The sequence below is a fragment of the Balaenoptera musculus genome, chromosome 3 (genome assembly GCF_009873245.2).
Source record: "Balaenoptera musculus isolate JJ_BM4_2016_0621 chromosome 3, mBalMus1.pri.v3, whole genome shotgun sequence".
In the NCBI taxonomy this organism is placed as follows: Eukaryota; Metazoa; Chordata; class Mammalia; order Artiodactyla; family Balaenopteridae; genus Balaenoptera; species Balaenoptera musculus.
Window position 1 is genome coordinate 129,369,683 of NC_045787.1, and position 19,969 is coordinate 129,389,651.

Below are 19,969 nucleotides of genomic sequence, written 5' to 3' on the forward strand. Positions count from 1 at the left end.
TACATCCCCAGCAGGCTACAAAAGCAGCAAGGGATCTTCATTCTCAAAGAATGAAGATCACTGGAAATAGTAACTATGTGGGTAAATATATACAATTTTTTCTTACTGTTTAAATCTTTCAAAAAGATATCTGACTGGGGCTTCCCTGGTGGCACAGTGGTTGAGAGTCCACCTGCCAATGCAGGGGACACGGGTTCGAGCCCTGGTCTGGGAAGATCCCACATGCTGCAGAGCAACTGGGCCTGTGAGCCACAACTACTGAGCCTGCGCATCTGGAGCCTGTGCTCCGCAACAAGAGAGGCCGCGACAGTGAGAGGCCCACGCACCACGATGAAGAGTGGCCCCCGCTCACCGCAACTGGAGAAAGCCCTCGCACAGAAACGAAGACCCAACACAGCCAAAAAATAAATAAATAAATTAAAAAAAAAAAAGATATCTGACTGTGTAACCCAAAATAATAACATATCCTTGCGTTTAAAGCATAGATAAAAGTAAAATGTATCCCACCATAAAGGTTAGAGGGGAGAAATGTAATATAGTAAGGTTCTCCTACTTACAAAGTGGTATAATGTCATTTGAAATTAGACTTTAAAAGTTAAAAGTATATAAAAGTATATACTGTAAACCCTAAAAGGAGCACCCAAATGGCAAAATGAGTTGTAGCTAATAAGCCAACAAAGGAGATAAAATGGAATCATGAAAAATATTCGGTTAATCCAAAAGAAGGCAGAAAAGGAGGGAAAAAAGAACAAAGATCAGAAAGGAAAAATTGAAAGCAAGTACCAAGATGATGGACTTTAACCTAACCATATCAATAATCACATTAAATAATCATAGTAATTACTTTAGTGGAAAAGCAGCTTGTCAGATTAGATAAGAAAGCAAGATCCAACTACATACTGCCTGCAAGAAACACACTTTAAAGATAAAGATACAAATAAATTAGAAGTGAAAGGATAGAAAAGATCTTCTGTGCTAACATTAGTCAAAAGAAAACTGGAGTGACTATATATTAATATCAGTCAAATAGATTTCAGGACAAAGACAATTACCAGGGATAAAGAAGGTCATTTCATAATAAAGGGATCATTCATCAAGAGGACATAGCAATCTTAAATGGTTAAGCAACTAATAAGAGAGTTTTAAAATACATGATGCAAAAACTTATAGAACTGCAAGGAGAAATAGACATAGCCACAATTATGAAATTTCAACACTTCTCTCTCAATAATTGATACAACAAGTAGACAGAAAATCAGCAAGGATATAGTAGAGTTGAACAGCACTGTCAACCAGTGTGACCCAGTTGACATTTGTGGAACACTCCACTCAATAACAGCAGAATATACAATCTTTTCGAGTGCATACATAACATTTACCAAGATAAACTATATTCTGGGCCAGAAAACAAGTCTCCATAAATTTAACAGGAATCAGGTGATACAAATTATGTTCTCTGACCACAGTGGAATTAAATTTAGAAACCAATAATAGAATAGTGTCTTAAAATTTCCAGATGTTTGGGAACTATGTAACTCACTTAGGAATAACAGATGGGTCAAAGAAGAAATCGAAAGGAAAATTAGAAAGTATTTTGAACAGAATGATAAAGGAAACAGAATATATCAGAATTTGTGGGATGTCACTAAAGCAGCATGTAAGGGGAAATTTTGTAGCATTAAATGCCTATATTGGAAAAGAAGAATGGTCTCAAATTAATGACATCAGCGTCTACTTTAAAAACTAGAAAGAGTAAGTTAATCTAAAATAAATGGAAGAAAGGAAGTTTTTTAAAAGATCAAAGCAGAGATCAGTGAAATAGAGAATAGAAAACCAACAGAGAAAAATCAGTGAACCCAAAAGCTGGTTCTTTGAGGTGGTCAATTAAATTGATGTCTTAGCAGCCTGATAAAGAAAAAAAAGAGAGAAGACACAAATTATCAATATCAAGAATGAGAGGGCTTCCCTGGTGGGGCAGTGGTTGAGAATCTGCCTGCCAATGCAGGGGACACGGGTTCGAGCCCTGGTCTGGGAAGATCCCACATGCCGCGGAGCAACTAGGCCCATGAGCCACAGCTACTGAGCCTGCGCGTCTGGAGCCTGTGCTCCACAACAAGAGAGGCCACGATAGTGAGAGGCCCGCGCACCACGATGAAGAGTGGCCCCTGCTTGCCGCAACTGGAGAAAGCCCTCGCACAGAAACGAAGACCCAACAGAGCCAAAAATAAATAAATAAATAAATAAATAATTTAAAAAAAGAACGAGAGAGGTGACATACCACAGATTCTATTACTGTTGAGAATAGTAAAGTAATATTCTGAACAACTTTGTTCCTATAAATTCAACAACTTAGATGAAATGACAAATTCCTTAAGATACAAACTACCAAAACTTACTCAAGAAGAAATGATTCATTTAAATGGCCCTATATCTAGTAAAGAAATTGAAATTATGTTAAGAACTTTCCCACAAGGAAAACTCCGGGCCCAAACAGATTCCTCGGTGAGTTCTACAAAAAATTTAGGAAATAATACAAACTCTACACAACTCTTCCAAAAAGTTAAAGAGGATGGAGTACATTCCAACTCATTGTGAAGAAGCCAGCATTACCCTGATACCAAAACCAGACAAAGACAACACAAAAAAGACGATTACAGGCCAATATCGCTGATGAACAGAGATGCAAAAATCCTCAACAAAATATTAGCAAACCAAATTCAGCAATATGTCAAAAAGATCATACAACCGTGATCAAGTGGAATTTATTCCAGGGATTCGAGGATGGTTCAACATCCACAAATCAATCAACGTGATACACACCACATTAATAAAATGAAGGATAAAAACCATATGTTCATCTCAGTAGATACAGAAAAAGCATTTGATAACATTCAACACCCATTTATGATAAAAGCTCTCAATAAAATGGGTGTAGAAAGGATGTATCTCAACATAATAAAGGCCATATGTGACAAACACACAACTACTATCATACTCAGTAATAAAAAGTTAAAAGCTATCTCTAAAATCGGGAACAAGACAAGGATACCCCTTCTCACCACTCTTATTCAACATAGTATTGAAATCCTAGATAGAGCAATTAGGCAAGAAAAAGAAATAAAAGGCATCCAAAATGGAAAGGAAGAAGTAAAACGGTCACTATTTGCAAATAACATGATTTTATATATACAGAAAACCCTAAAGACTCCACCAAAAACCTATTAAAAATAATAGAATCCAGGTGGAAATGGATTTGTTATCGTGGTTTGCTAAGCATTGCAGTATCCACAACATCCGGATAGAAGGGTAGGGAATCAGGAAGAGGGAGAGCACTGAAGGGAAATCACTCCCTGGACCCAGAAGAGCTAGAGGCTGAGGACCTATTGAGGGACCACCACCTTCCTTCCATGATAATGTGGCCTTGGTGTTGCTGGGGGTTGAGAACCAGGAAAGCCTGATGTTTATAAATATATGCAGAAACAGACAGGGAATCTTCTGGAATGGTGATGAAAGCCCAAGCAGGAAAGGCCTGGGATGTAAAAGAATTGAGTTTTTCTGGCCCAGAAGGCATCACCAGTTGTGCATTCATGGGACCCCAGGGGACCAAAGGAAGCTGTTGGCAGAGCTGCTGTCTGTGTTCTTGGGCTCCTGCTGCATGGACACCTCATGAATGTATTCAGAGCTAATTAAATCAGGAATTTAAGGCAACCGTGTATGTGTGTTAGGGGCTCCTTTCTCATTCCTCCATCCCCGATCAGTTGCCCACCTAAATGCAGCCTCCTCCTACTCATTTATACTAAAATGATGAAATGTCAGTCCCTGCCTTGAAGAGATCTCAAGCCTGTTAGTCAGTTGAAACTTTCTCTGCAAGTCATTCACTCATTAATTGAGCAAATACTTATTGTATGCCTACCATGGGTGCTTATTACTTACTAGCCTACTAGTGTAGGCTAGTCCCTGGGAAAACAGCAATGAACAAAATGGGCAAAATTTCCTTCCCTCCTAGAGCTTACATTCTACTGGGCTGGGGAGGTCATAAACAAACAAATGAATATATTTATTTTCCAGTGATGTAGGGAAAGAAAGAAGCAAAGTAAGAGGTAGAAAAAGTGATGAGAGAGGCTTCCCTGGCGGTCCAGTGATTAAGACTCCGTACTTCCACTGTAGGGGGGCGCAGGTTCGATCCCTGGTTTGGGAACTAAGATCCCACATGCCGTGGGGCACAGCCAAAAAAAAAAAAAAAAAGTGATGGGAATAAGGTGTATTTTATTTCAGTGGTCAGGGAACGCTTTGCTGAGAAGATGACATGTGAACAGAGAAATGAAGAAGTGAGGGGCCTAGCAAGGCAGTTAACTGGGGGAAGAGCCCTGCAGGCAGAGGAAACAAGTACAAAGGCCCTGAGACCGTCATGCTTGGCTGTGGTACCCAGTGAGCCAGGAGGAGAGTGATGAGAAACAAGGCTGGAGGAGTGTCAGGGTCATGGTGGGGCTTTGGCTTTTACCAAAGTGAGTAAGATGGGAATCCCTGGAGGGTTTTGAGCAGAGAGCGCCATGATCCGATTTTCATTTTCGAAGGATCCCTTTGGTTGCTATGTTAGAATAGACTGAGGTGGCCAAGGGTAGAGACAGGGAGAATATAGTTAGGGGTATATTACAGACTCAGACCACAGTGGGAGTAGAGACTACCAGTGGCCGCATTCTAGATATACTTTGAAGATGGAGACTACAGAATTTACTTACAGACAGTATAGATATGAGAAAAAGAAAGGAGTCAAGGATAATGCCAAGGTTTTTGGCCAGAGCGACTGGGGAGATGGAGTTGCCATTACAGAAACAAAGACTTTGGGAAGAGCAGGCTTGGGGGAAATCAAGACTTGTATTTCAGTCAAGGTTAAGATGTTCTAAAAACATCCAAATGATGATGTCAAGTAGGCAGTTGAATAAATGATGCCATTTGTGTTGTGAAAAATGGAAATGGTGGTGGGATCCTTTTTTGATTATATTATATATTATATTGTGGTTTTAATTAACTCACCTTCCTTGAATAGCAAGAAATGTCTGAGGCATAACGGATAGTAAATCTAAAAATGACCCAGGATCAGCCGTGGTCTGTGGTGTGGTGTGCAGGATGATAGTTTGTGTGCCACATTCAGGTCAAAGTGAGGGCGGTGCACACCTTCTGCCATCTACAATGGGAGTGAATGGCTGGAGTCTGGGCCCACCCGTCTCCCACCCCCCCCACACACACACACAGTGCCAGGAGGTATGTCAGACCCTCTGTACAACAGTGACAGGCTTGGAAGATGTATTTAGTATGTATTAGCAGTTCTTACCCTTTTTGTCATGATTTGTATGGTGGAGTAAGCTCACTTGACACTTCTGTAGTGGAGTGCTTGAGTGTAAGACTAGCGCCCAGAGATCCTCAGGATGAGAGCGATCCAGACCCCCTAAGTTCGGCAGGTTGTTAGCAAGGCAGTTGTGTAGGGAGGGGCGGGGGGCAGAAGGACGCTGTAGCCTGAATGAGTTGTGAGCTGGGAAAGGAGAAAGTCCAGGTTTCTCTGTAGCATCACTGATTCTACAGGAAGCTTCAATCGGCTCTCCTCTGAAATTAAATTTCTCTCTTCCGAGCAATAGTGTTTCTTCTAAGACAACAGTTATTGATCCATCAGACCTAATATTGGGATTTAAAGCTGCTCATAAGCCTTAAAATGAAATGGCAGCCAATAAAATTTCTCAAATTGACTCCTTTTCTTGTAATTTTTAAAACAGATTTCAGTGAATTCAGCCCTTTTGTTGAAATTACGGAGATAAATGGCTTATACACAAAAATGGCTGCCTGTCAACTGAAAATCAAACGGGCACGTATCCCATATGATTTTTGCTGGGTGAAAACCACTCGACATCCACGTGCGCTGTCGTGTGGTTTGTTTTCTTTTATCATTTCTGCAAACAGACGCGTTTTCTAAGCCTTCTTGAAATGGGTGCTGTGTTCTCCATGAATACTAAACGCCTGCCATTTAGCTAGTGCTTGTGTGCCAGGCATGGTGCTGAGCACTCCACCAGCCTCAGCTCACTTGTTCCCACTTTGAGGTTTGGCGTGACGACGTTTTTCTTTCCTTTATGTTTCAGCATCATCTTCTCATTTACAAAAACTCTGTCACAACTCTTTTGTGATTCTGGCCTCTCTGAAACCGTTTGTGTCTAATGGGGATTACTAGCTCCATTTTACAGATGCACACACTAAACCTCAGGGAAGCTGAGTTCTTTGCACCAGTTCACACAGCCTGCAGAAGGCAAAGGAGACTCACACCTGGACCCCAGCCTGTGCTCCTTCTGCTGCATCACGCAAGACCGAGACCCATTCCTCACAGGGAAGAAAGCAGACATTTTTACATTCGAATCCTTTGTGCGTGAAGGTTCTTGGGCCAGGCGTAGCGAGCAAGGTTGGCTAGATAAATGGACACAGCCCGGACACTGCTTGAGTTGCCTTTCACTCCTGCTGCTGAAGGTAACATACGCTTGTCCAGGAGCAGATAAATCGCCCTCAGTAAAATTGGTTAAAGAGATGCGTTTGATTTCTAAGTGGTATTGCCCTCAAAAGGACTTAAGGAAAAAGAGAATAATGACTGGAAGATAAAGACAATTATCAATTCTCTCCCTTCATTAAGATGGTATCACGGGCAGCATGATGATAAGAAAAGCAAAGCAGCTCCCCTTGGGAGCAATGTGACATAGACTAGAGCATAACTCCCCCCTGATTGTAAGCCTCCTTCTCCACACCTTTTTGGGGGACAAAATCAATAGTGCCCCCACCCAGCCAGCCACCTGCAACCCTAAATCTGCCCAGGTAGTGAATGGTATCAGTTTAGCATTCTGTAGACTTTTCCTTTGCTTATGCAACATATGGAGACATAGCAAGAGGTTTGGGGTTTTTTGGTCTGGGGTTTTTTTCCCCCACAAAAATGTGGTCATACTCTATGTATTTTATTCTACAGGTAGCTTTTTTCGCTTATATTATGGTCACTTTTCTAAGACATTTCTAATAGCTGTATAATATTACACAGGAATCTTATAAATTCAACCATTGCTCTGTTGACAGGCATACAGGTTGTTTCCATTCTGGAAACAATGGCAAAAACATCCTTGAACATGTTTCTTTACATTTTAGTTTCTTCTTTTCTCCTCTGTCATGAATCATGAAGAATCTTGATATTAAAGCCCGTTTCCTCCTTACTCTGTTGGCCTGGCATCTGGCATCTAATGGGAGGTGTGGTCCTTATGGTTGTTATCTCATGCTGATAATTCCGGGCCTCTTGACCTCACCTACCGTACTGATTAACCAGAGTTCCTCCTTCCTGCTGTCAGCCTATGTTTAAAGTTTGAGCACATGGAACACTTTGCAGGTTACGTGTGCGGAAGGACCAGTTTTATCAAGTGGGACAGCCATGTGAAGAAACTGTTGGGTTTTCCTGTGTGCTTTAAAAATTTTTGCTGTTGTTGTTGTTTTTTTTACACCTGTCTCAAAACTAGATATGATCTGAGCAAAGGGCTTTCCAAAATGTGAGTTCGAAGGGAGAGGCAAAGACTGCACAAACCAAGATCCTTTAAATACTGCTTGTACCTGAAGTCTCTGGTACAGGTTAGGGGGCACAAAACTGGTGATGAACTGGTGGTGCAGAGGTGCATAATTAATACTAATAAGCTTTGTTATTCTCTTAACTGCCTGTTGAGAGGAGGGAAGAGCAGGTGGGTGCAGCAAAGCCTCCCCTAAATGGAAAAGGACCTTCAAAAAGGTGTCAGCCTCAGCACATGTTGTCACACTAATTTTCCGGCTCCTCTGGTTCCAGCCAGACTGTGTTAAAGAGAAACCCACGCCTGTCTCATCCCCCACGGAGCGGGAGAGAAGGGCTGCGGAGCCGAGCCTCAGCCGTAGAGAAAAGGCTTTTGCTGTCGGGTATGTCAGGAGAGGGCCCAAACCTGCATCTGGAGGGATGATGAGGGTGAAGGGCAGGAGCTTTTCACACTCCGCCCACTAAGATCCAGTTTCTTCCTTTTGTTCCAGAGCCTGGAGCTATTTATAACTTCCACTAAGCTTCTTGGGGGCTCCAGAGCCCAGAAGACATAGTCTTTCTGAGAATGTTGTATTATAAGGAACTGTCCTTTATACAAAATACAGAGGGGAGAATTTCAGAATTTTGAACTTAAACCGTTTGCTGGGAAATGACCTACACCGTGGCCTCGGGGAGGTGGAAACTCACATGTCTGAGCCAGATGCTATACCAGGTACATTCACGTATGGTATGTCATTTATTCCTTGGGACAGCCTTAATAGGAAAGAGTTTTATCCCCGTTTTACCCACGTGGAACCTGAGGCTTAGGGAGGCTGTGACCTTCCCCAAGTGACACACTTCTAAGTGACAAAGGTGAGATTTGAATCCAGATCTGAGGGTCTCTTCAGCTTATGCCCCTTCCCTTACCACGGTTTCCACCTTGGGAAGTACCCTTACTGAAGCCCCTTGCCCTTTCCTGGCATGGCCATCCCTGATTCCAAGAGAATTGAAATCAGGAACGTTCTCTTTGCTGTGAGTTCTCCTCCACATTTACCTGTCTGCAAGGCCGGAGCTAGCTACTTCTCCCTCCTTGTGGGTGTTTTAATTGTCCATTCTCACCTAGTTCTCCTGTCGTCCTCGTGGTGTTACCATCCCCACTTCACAGATGAGGAAACTGAGTCTCAGCAAGGGATGGAAAGCTGCCCCAGGTCTCACAGCTGCAGAGCAGCACAGTCGGGATTTGAAACCAGGCCCAGAGCACTCTTGCTCCCTTAGGCACATGCAATATTGGGTGTGTTCATGGACTTGCACTTCTTTTTTTTTTTTAGTATTTATTTATTTATTTATTTTGGCTGCGCTGGCTCTTAGTTGCAGCATGTGGGCTCCTTAGTTGCAGCATGCGGGCTCCTTAGTTGCGGCATGCAGACTCTTAGTTGAGGCATGTGGGCTATTTAGTTGCGGCATGCGGGCTATTTAGTTGCAGCATGCAGACCCTTAGTTGCAGCATGCAAACTCTTAGTTGCAGCATGCATGCGGGATCTAGCTCCCCTGACCAGGGATCGAACCCGGGCCCCCTGCATTGGAGCGGGAAGTCTTATCCACTAGACCACAAGGGAAGTCCCTGGACTTGCATTTCAATTTGGTCTGTGGATAGTGTCCCATGTTAGGGAATTAAATGTTTTTTTTTTTTTTATGTTCCCTTCAAAATGCCTGGATTGTTCTTTTTCAAGGTTGACTTGGAGAGAAAATTTTTGAAATGCTTCCCTTTGATTTTGACTTCTTTTCTTTTTTATTCTAGTGCTCCAGCATTAAGCCCTGAGGGTGCATGTTAAGGGCCAGTATATTAGATTCATCTTTATGCCCAAGGGCTCAGAATCCTTTAGGGAATATTCAGCTGGGGGCTGCTCAATCCCCAGTGAGTCCTCCTACTGCCTCCCACCCCCCACCTCAGGCCTCAGCCCAGGCCACTTTCTCCTAGTCGATGAATGATCAAAGTTCTCTTCCTGCAGCATGAGAGAGGCTGCCCCCTTCAGGTCAGAGGGAGCACCTGGGGAAGTTTCTGCCTCTGTCCTTCAAAAGCCATCCTTAGTTCCAAAACAGATTCATGTGACTGATGGGGCTTAGGGGTTATCCAGTTATATCAGCAAGATCCTTAATAGTTACAAGTGACAGAAACCTAACTCAAACTGACTGAAGAAAAGACAATGTATTGACTCACCTAACTGAAAAGGCCAGGAGTAGACGATGGCTTCTGCCAGAGCTGGATCCAGGTCCCTAAATGATGCCAGCAGGAACCTCTCTCTCCAGCTCTTGGCTCTGTTTTCTGTTCTGCTAACTTCATTTTAAGATAGGGAACAGTCTGTATGGTGGCCCCAGGCAGATCAAACTTCTATCCTCCCACGTTCATTTTCAGCAGAAAAGAGCTTCCCTCTCTCCCAGCTGTCTCAGCCAAGATTTACTCTGATTTACAGGTGCCCATCCCTGAACCAACCACGGGGGCTGTGGAGCTGGGATGCCCTGGCTGAGCCAGGCTCTCTTGCCCACCCTCAAGGCAAGGCAAGGACCTCCGCCAAACCCTGTGAAATTGAGGGCTGGGAGATTCCCCAAGGAGAATCAGGATGCTCTTACCAAAAGAAGGAGAAGGAATACAGAGCAGGCACGCCAGACTTGCCCTTTGTCCAGCTCCCTTATCGACATAAGGGGAACCCAGGGTCCGGCAAGAAGATGGGACTTGGAATGTTGCATGGCAGAGCAGAAACCAGAATCCAGGATTTCAGACTCCTACCTAGTTCCCTCAGTTTTTGTTTTTTTATCTATTCATTCTTCTTTTTGCTTGTATAATTAATAGTACATTACCCTTATAAAAATATTTATGTATACAGGACAGATGGGTTTCAATCCAGGCTCCAGCTCTTACCAGCTGTTTATTTGACCTCTCTGCCTTGTTTGCTCCTCATTGTAATGGGAGTAATGATAGTCCCTACCTCATAAGAGCATTGTGACAATTAAATGACTTCATGCATATAAAGTGCTTAGAAAGTGCTTATTATGCCCAACAGAATAGAAATCCTTAACAGATATATTCTCTTATAATCATTGTCATCTTCCAGCTTATTTTTTAACTGCTATCACTACTCTCTAGTTCGAATTTTTCATCATTTATTTAATCTTTCCCCATTGATGAACATTCACTTTGTTTCTACTCTTTTCACCATTTCAAAGTGTGTCAAGGAGCACCCCTGACCGTGCCTCTTGGTCCTCACACCGTGAACATCTAACTCAACTTTGTCCTGTTGAGGTCGGGACCTCATCAGATTGTGAACCAGATAACAAGGGAAGTGCTTGGGCAAGGGGTGGGATGTTTTGCACTCAGCTCATAGTCGTAAGGTTTGAAGTACCACAGTTGCCTCTTCCTTTATGGTGTCTCCTGGGGCCAGAAATACTGAGCCAAGGGGGCACCCAGATTGATGTCATGTGATGGAAATGTCATGGTGTCCCTGCTTTGACCTTCTGTGAGGGCATCGCTCTGCCCGTTCCTGCCCCTGCAGGGCCCCTTCTAAGTGTCTCAGGAGCCCACTCTGTATCTGGGGACCCATGGACACTGGGAGGCCATTAAGTCAGTGTGCCATGTGCCGTGCTGTAGAAACAAATATTTGTTCAGAGAAGAGCTTGGAGGAAGACATACCCTAAATGTTTCATGGAGGTCAGCCCCCGGTGTCAGGACGTTGAAGTCATTAGCGGTTGTCTTTTAGCCTTGCTGTGTTTTCCAGCCTTTCATAGTGAGCAATTGCCACTTTTGTCATCAAGAAAAATATTATAAGCATTCTTTTAAGTAAATACTCTCTAGATTTGAGGCTTGGATCCAAGTCACTTTCCACTAGGAGCTCCATTTCCTCATGTGGAGAACGGGATTAGCACGCCCAGGTTTGTCTCCCTCCCAGGGGTTGGTGCAGCTTAGAGAAAAGGGAGAGTGCTCTATAAACCGTCAGGCACGATGAACTGGGGAAGGAGGAGGTAATTATTGTCTGGTTGTAGCCAAACCCAGCCTCTTTGCATTGGGAGCAGTGCCCCAGTTGCCCCGTCCCGGAGACTACACTCTGAAGGCATCGGGCAAAGGGATGCTTCGTGTTTATCACACATACAAGGACTGAGCATACTCTACTGTCCAGTGTTGAGATCTTAAGACACAACATGCAGACAGGTCTTAGAGGTGACAGCTAAGATGGGGGTGTCACTGGGGTGGGTGGTGGCCTTCTCTCTTCCTCCCTGCCACCCCCAGGCCTCCTCTGTCTGTTGTGATCTGAGGCCTAATAAGAGGAGGAGAAATGGGGCTTTTCACACCGGCTCCCAACAGGGAGGTGGCCTGTGGGAGAGTCTGTGGAACCAAGCTTCCTGCTGGATACCGGACAGATTCATTTCAGCATGGCACACAATTTTTTATCTAAACCAGTAGACTAAGCTGGGACCAAACTAATGACTAGTGCCTGTGGCAAAAGTCGAAGTGCCATTTTGTGTTTATTTAGTAAATAAATGAGTGGATAGTTAGAGGAGGGAGAAAAAGAGTAGACCCTCCTCGCCTCCCCAGAAGCACATGATCAAGGCTGAGGCTTTTATTTAAGTTCTGGATAATTTTTAAGTCCAAGATTGGGTTAAACTAGAAGTGAATTTAGTCTGTTGTGGCATCGTCTGCTTCCCTTAGTACATGATGGTGTTTGTGTATCTACCAGCAGGCTGTGGGCCCCAGCTCTGGGGTTCAAGAGAGCCAGGGCTCTCTGCACCGTAATAGTGCTGTTGTATTTCACCCCATGGACTCCAGGCAATTTATTACAGCTAGCCCCCCCTCCAACCCTGCCGCAACGAGTGAGCCTCCTGTGAAATTGGATGGAAGGCAGGAACTCTTGTAGAAAAACTAGATAGCACCTGTCTTTCTTGGCCACAGAGGATGCAGCCAAATTAAGGGAAAGGGATTTTTAAGAAGAGGTGCTTTCGTTCATTTGTGAAGGTCGACATAATGAAGTTGGAAGAGGCTCCCCCAGAAGACTGGCTGAAATGATCAAAGGGGTTAGAGAGGTGGGGGAAGAGGCAGAGGAGGGCCCGGAGGTGGGGCCTGGATAAAAGCAGTCCAGCCAGATGCAGGAGCAAGAGGGGACATGAAAGAAGGGGAAAGAGAGAGACTGACCTGTCCATCAAAACTGGACTGCCAGAATTAGGGGCACCCTGTCCATGCAGCTGTAACTGGGCTCACAGCCAGACACCATGGGTTCATTCCTGCCCTGTCCTACCCTGCAGCTTCCCTTGGTGCCTCTAGCAGACGTAGAATTTAAAGCTAAGGAGACCGTGGACCCTGAGCTGTTTTTTCCTCCCAGCATTTCTTTCTGAAAATTGTCAAACATACAGAAAATTTGAATGAATTGCACGTAGAACACTCATCGAGATTCCCACCATCGAGATTCTGCAATTAACATTCCTCTAATGATTTTATCACATATATATATTTTTAAAGATTTAATTTTATATATTATTTTTGGCTGTATTGGGTGTTCGTTGCTGCGTGCAGGCTTTCTCTAGTTGCAGCGAGCAGGGGCTACTCTTAGTTGCATTGCGCAGGCTTCTCATTGTGGTGGCTTCTCTTGTTGTGGAGCACAGGCTCTAGGTGCACGGGCTTCAGTAGTTGTGGCACACAGGCTCAGTAGTTGTGGCGCACGGGCTTAGTCGCTCTGCGCATGTGGGATCTTCTCAGAACAGGGCTCGAAGCTGTGTCCCTTGCATTGGCAGGCAGATTCTTAACCACTGCGCCACCAGGGAAGTCCCAAGGTGGGCAGTTTTGTTTTTTTTTTTGGTGGGCAGTTTTGTTATTCCCTCTTGGCCTGCCTGGTCCTCAGCTCCCCTTTTCTGGGCCCTGGGAAAATCCCTAATATCTCTGTTGAAATATACCCCAAAGATGAAAAGAAATGGAGAACAAAAGGAGTCTTAAATTTTCTGTAATCATATTGTTAGAAATAATATTAGTATTGCTTTTCTGAAACTGTTATATATTATAGGAAAAAAGCAACTGTTAATGTTAAGAACCTAGATTTTTAGCAACAGAGTTAGAATATGTAAAACCAGACAAAAACCTAAGAAGAAGAGAAAACTACAGACCAGTATCCCTTATGAATATAGATGCAAAAATCCTCAGCAAAATACTAGCAAACCAAATTCGGCAACATATAAGGAGGATTATACACCATGACCAAATAGGATTTATCCCAGGAATGCAAGGTTGGTTCAATATATGAAAATCAATCAATGTAATGCATTATATTAATAGGATAAAGAACAAAACCCATATGATTATATCAGTAGATGCAGAAAAAGCATTTGAGAAGATCCAACACTTCTTCATGATAAAAACATTCAACAAACTGAGAATAGAAGGGAGTTCCCTCAACCTGATAAAGAGCATTGATGAAAAACGCACATTAACATTATATTTAATGGTGAAAGATTGAAAGCTTTCCCTTCTAAGGTCAGGAGCAAAACAAGGATGTCTGCTCTTGCCACTTCTATTCAACATTGTACTGGAGTTTCTAAACAGTTAGACAAGAAGAAGAAATAAACGGCATCTAGTTTCAAAAGAAAGAAGTAAAACTGTCTCTATTTGCAGATGACACTGTCTTGTGTATAGAAAATCCTAAGGAATCCACACCAAAAAAATATTACTAGAACTAATAAATTAGCTCAGCAAGGTTGCAAGACACAGGCTCAATATAAAAAATCTATTATATTTCTGTACACTAGCAAGGAACAATATGAAAATGAAATACATATTTACTAGTCATTTCTCCAAGGAAGATATACAAATAGCCTATAAGCACATGAAAATAAGCTCAACATCATTCATCATTAGGAATATGCAAACCAAACTGTAATGAGATACCACTTCACACCCACTAGAATGGCTATAATCAAAAGATGGACAATAATAAGAGTTGGTGAGCATGTGGAGAAATTGGAACCCTCATACATAGTTGGTGGGAATATAAAATGGTGCTGTCACTTTGGAAACAGTTGGCAGTTCCTTAAAGAGTTAAACATGGAGTTACTTTATGGCCCAGCAATTCTACTCCTTGATATATACCCAAGACAATTGAAAACATATGTCTACCCCAAAACTTGTACATGAATGTTCACAGCAGCATTATTCATAATAGCCAAAAGGTAGAAACAACCCAAATGTCCATCAGTTGATGAATGAATAGATAAAATGTGTTGTATTTGTACAGTGGAATATTATTCAGCCATGAAAAAGAATGAGGTACTGATGCATGCTACAACATGAATGAACCTTGAAAATATTATGCTTAAGTGAAAGAACCCAGACACAAAGGCCACATGTTATATGATTCCATTTGTATAAAATGTCTAGGATAGGAAAATCCATGGGAACAGAAAACAAATTAGTGATTTTCAGGGACTGGGGGCAGTGGATAATGGGTAGGGACTGCTAATAGATATGAAGTTTCTTTTGGGGGGGGTGATGAAAATGTTCTGGAATTAGATAGTGGTGATGGTTGTACAACTTTGTGGATATATTAAAAATTACTGAGTTATACACTTTAAAAGGGTGAATTTTATGTTGAATTTTATGATATGTGAATTATATCTCAATAAAAAAGAGGTACAATATAAAATTAAAGTTTAGTAAAACTGTAATTTTATATGTTTATGAAATTGTATATATATATGAAATTTTAGCATAAACTCATATCTATTCAAATATATTTGTAGTGCTGACCACCGTAAAGGCGTAGAAGCCATAACCAACATTATAGTAATGAATGCACTTAGTGCCCATATTGCAGCATCTAAATGGTTATATTGATAATATTAAAGAGCCAAGTTTCCTTGGCAGAATGGTTGATTCCAGGTTAGAGCAGGAAACATACAGGTTGAGGCTGGAGAATCTTTTGATACCTTTTGTCAGAAAACCAAGAAGCTGTCAGTACTCTGTGACCACGTGCAAAGGACTAGGAGCCAACTTGAGAAGACCGCCTTGGGCTAAAAATAGGCTTATTTGGGAACCAAGAAGAGTAATACTAGCACTGAATTGAAACATATTAATTATGTTAAAATTTATGAGTTCATAATGAAAACAAATAATTGGCCATCTTTGGAGGATGCTACGGAACCAAGTCCTTCTGAAAATCGGTAAATTAAGAATCAAGAACTTAGCCTATCTTTCCTGTACTTCAGTGTAGGCCAAATCGTTGACATGGTAAAGTTTTTCTCCATGGAAGTATTCCAGCTAGTAAAGAAAGAATGATAGAATTAGAAATCACCATTTTGCAAACCCCTGATGAAATAAAGGATTTAGATGCGAATCATCTTTGGCCACCAACATCACAAAAGGAAAGACGACTGGACATTATGTGTTTCCCAAGGAATGCTCACACCAGCACCTATGAAGAGGCTGCCAGAATATCTCATCAAATTAGGTCAAGCCTCTAGATCTAACTACCAGTTTACAGGAGGCAAAGTGGGGCAGACAGAGGAACATGTTGAGAGACACCACATCAACGCAGGAAGCAAAATGCAGACTGTGGGAAATACTATAGAGCAAATGACCCAGTTTCTTAAACAAATAAATGGTAAGGGGAAAAGAGACCTAGGAGATACATCAGCTAAAAGCAGTAATGTGGGCCTTGTCTTGATCCAGATTTAAACAAACCAGCTGTAATAAGACACAAAAACATCAGGGAAGTTTGAACACCAACTAAATATTTGCTGATATTAAGTAACTATGATAATTCTTTGGGGTATTACCATGATATTAAAGGCCCACAGGAAAAGGGCCTTCTGTCCCCAAGCTTACCGTGGGGCTGGTGGAGAGCAAAGGAGAAAATGTGCCCTCTGCCCACAGAGCCCAGGGAGGGAGAGAAGAGGGTCCAAGCCAGTGAAGCCCAGTTTATTCTTCCAGGTTTAAGGACACATGGTTTCTCCTCCGTAGAGAGGAACGTGCAAGGGGTGGGCAGAGAGACAAGAGTGTTACCGAAGGGCTATCTTCTACATAGAATCATGAGGATGGACAACCATGTTCCTATCACAATTGAGGCATAGACAACAAGTTAGTGCATGTAAAGCACCAAACCCCATTGCTGCTCCATCACTGTTGGGGTTTGTTGTTCTGTAACTGCTCGTGTACAAAGCTGGGTGGGGGGGGTCGTGTGTGTGTGTGTGTGTGTGTGTGTGTGTGTATCCCTGTGCACTCTGTGTGCAGGGATTAGAGGCAGGACTTTGGGATGCCAAGTAGAAGAAAGTTGTGAAGTGACCGTGGTGTCCCCAGCTTTCACTCATTCCCTGAAGCCTGGAGAGGAAGTAGGAATTGCAGTTAGCTGAACCACGTGTGTGAGTTCTCCTGGCAACATGAGAGCTGAACCTGTCCTCTCCCCGTCCCCCCGTGTCTCCCTCTAGCTGCAACAGCAAACGCTACCTGGAGACGCTCCCCAACACCAGCATCATCATCCCCTTCCACAACGAGGGCTGGTCCTCCCTCCTCCGCACCGTTCACAGCGTGCTGAACCGCTCGCCCCCGGAGCTGATCGCCGAGATTGTCCTGGTGGACGACTTCAGTGACCGAGGTAGGGCCCATTTCACCCAGCTTCCCACCCTCCACACTCCGTTCAGTGACTTGCCAAAGGGGTGGTAGGTTTTTCCCATCTTCAGCAGCACCAGCATGTGGGCTACCATGTACTGATGCTTGAGGCCATGAACCTGGCACTGAACACAAGTTTCTTACTTAGTCCTCACAATGACCCATGAAATAGGTTCTGTTTTTATCCCATTTGTATCAATGTAGAAGTGCATTAAGCTGCAAACAATAGAGAACTTTAAATAATAGCTCAAACAAGTAAGGGGTTTATTCATTTATTCATTCATTTGATAATGAGATCCAGGATTGGTACAGCTGCTCGAGTCTATCATTGGAGAACCAGACTTCTTCTCTCTTCCCACTTCCTCATCCTCATGGTTACAAAATGGCTGCTGTACCTCTGGGAATTCTACCTTCCAGGCAGGAAGAAGGAGGAAGGGCAAAGAGAACAAAGCCTCTTCCTTTGAAGACTTTGCCTTCTTATTCAGAAAAGTCTCCCCAGAGGCTTTTGGCCAGAACCCTGACATTTGGGCACCCATATCTGCAAGGGTGGCTGGGAACATGAGTGTTCTGATTTTTGGCCTCTTTAGTAGAAATAGGAAAAGAAGTGGATTAGAGAAGGTATCAGGACAGCTCACCTACAGTATCTGCCACACCACTTTACAGATGCAGAAACTGAGGCTCAGAGAGGTTAAGTGACTTGCCCTTGGTCACACAGCTCTTAGATGGTGATGTGGTGACTAAGCCACGTCTGTCTGACCCCACGCACATGATCTTAACCACTAGACCACACTGCAGAGCCTTTTCGCTGTGAGCCTCACCCATGGGTTTAAGAGACACAGAGGTGGAGCCACAAATGAAATCCAAGAAGAATTTGCCCTCCTGCCAATGGTCTCGAGCTTATTCTTTGCATCAGAGCTTTCACCACTTGCAGCAAAATCAAGAGAAGCCCTTTCCTCTTCTCACTTTCTTGTAGAGGCACTAATAAGTAGTGAAGAGAGGGAATCTAAGTACACTCCAGAATAATCAAAGCTGAGCTGCTTGCCGCCCCGTTTTAGTACTACACCCCACTTACGTGGCGGGGTGTGTGTGTGTGTACACACATATAGATACACACACATTTTGAACTCAGTTCCTACCATCTCTAATTCTCCCCGTAACTCTTTTTTTTTTTATTATTTATTTTATTTATTTATTTTTGGCTGCATTGGGTCTTCGTTGCTGCGCGCGGGCTTTCTCTAGTTGCAGTGAGCAGGGCTACTCTTCGTTGCAGTGCGCGGGCTTCTCATTGCAGTGGCTTCTCTTGTTATGGAGCACGGGCTCTGGGTGCCCGGGCTTCAGTAACTGTGGCTCACGGGCTCTAGAGCACAGGCTCAGTAGTTGTGGAGCATGGGCTTAGTTGCTCCGCGGCACATGGGATCTTCCCAGACCAGGGCTCGAACCTGTGTCCCTTGCATTGGCAGACGGATTCTTAACCACTGCGCCATCAGGGAAGCCCTATCCCCTAACTCTTGACATACACTCATTGTCATGGGACCCTTTACTTTTCCTTCTTTGCTCTTATCACATCAGAATTAAAATATAAATAAGTGTAACATGTGAGCATTGTGTGTGTAAACATTGGCCTGTCGTGTGTTTCCTCTACCAGATTCCACATTCTGAGAGCTGGGACCACCCCATCAGTCTTGTTCACTACATATCCTCAACTCCTTAGGCATATAGTAGGTGCTTAATACATGTTTGACAACTAAATGATCAGAGCTCGTTTCCTCTGTTCCCTTAGCACTTCCGCCATGGTTACAATAGCATCCATTATATGAGATTTATTTGTGTCCCTGAAGCGAGGTCTGTGAAGTCACCTGTGGGTGTGTCTCCTTGTGTCTGTAGCACCATTCTTTAGCAATAGTTACCTCTTTGATCCTGGCCCTGTCACTTATTAACTCTGTGACCTTGACCCGGTCACTTAATCTCTCTGTGCTTCAGTTCCCTCATCTGTAAAAGGGAATCTACCTCTTAGGTAGCTATGACTATTAAGTGGGTTAATACATGTCAAGTGGTTAGGACAGTACATGGCACAAAGTGAACATTAGAAATAAACATTTAAGCTTGGTATTATCATTATTACTGTTAACATTATTTATGCCTAGTTTGTTGGAGTGGGTGTCAGGGATAAATGTACAGACATGGAGGTACGGTCTCTCCCTTTCCATGGGTGAAAGAGCTTTGCAAATTGCAAAGCACTAAAAAAATGTGCTATTGTCCCACCTTAAGCCTAAATTGTCTCCCCATCCATTCACCATTTCGGGGACCATTTCTATGTGCCAGGCCCATACATTATCTCATTTATTCTTGACGACAGCCTCTGAGGGAGGCCCTGGGGTCTCTGCGTCTCTGATGAGGAGCTGGGGTCAGGTGACTTGCCCAGACTTACACAGCCAGTGAGCAGAGCACCCAGACCCGTGGACTCAGAGCCCCAGACCCGTGCTCTACCGCTGCCTTTCCTGCCTTTCGTCCTTTACCCCTCCTCCTCTCCCAACCTCATACTTCCCCCAGTTTGGGCCCGCCACCCCCAGGCCACGGGCTCTCAGCCAGGTGGTGAAAATGAATATAAATGAGCACATTGCTCAAGTCATTAACTGATGTCCATTTACTGTGCTGCGGCAGACACAGCCCCTGCTCCTCGGGGTGAACACCCGAGCCTTCCGTCAGGTTCTTGAGAGCCACAGCCGTGAGGGTTGCCCTCTGCGCTTGGCTCCCCTTCTTCGTGTACCAGCCACCGCAGGCCCTTC

General features: G+C 43.6%; 1 protein-coding gene across 1 annotated transcript in view; it reads left to right on the forward strand.

Moving 5' to 3' along the window:
• GALNT10 (polypeptide N-acetylgalactosaminyltransferase 10) overlaps window positions 1-19,969 on the forward strand; it is a 225,075-nt gene that overhangs the window by 120,063 nt on the left and 85,043 nt on the right. The window contains 1 exon segment of the mRNA XM_036848411.1: window positions 17,003-17,169. Coding sequence (XP_036704306.1) covers window positions 17,003-17,169 — 167 coding nt within the window.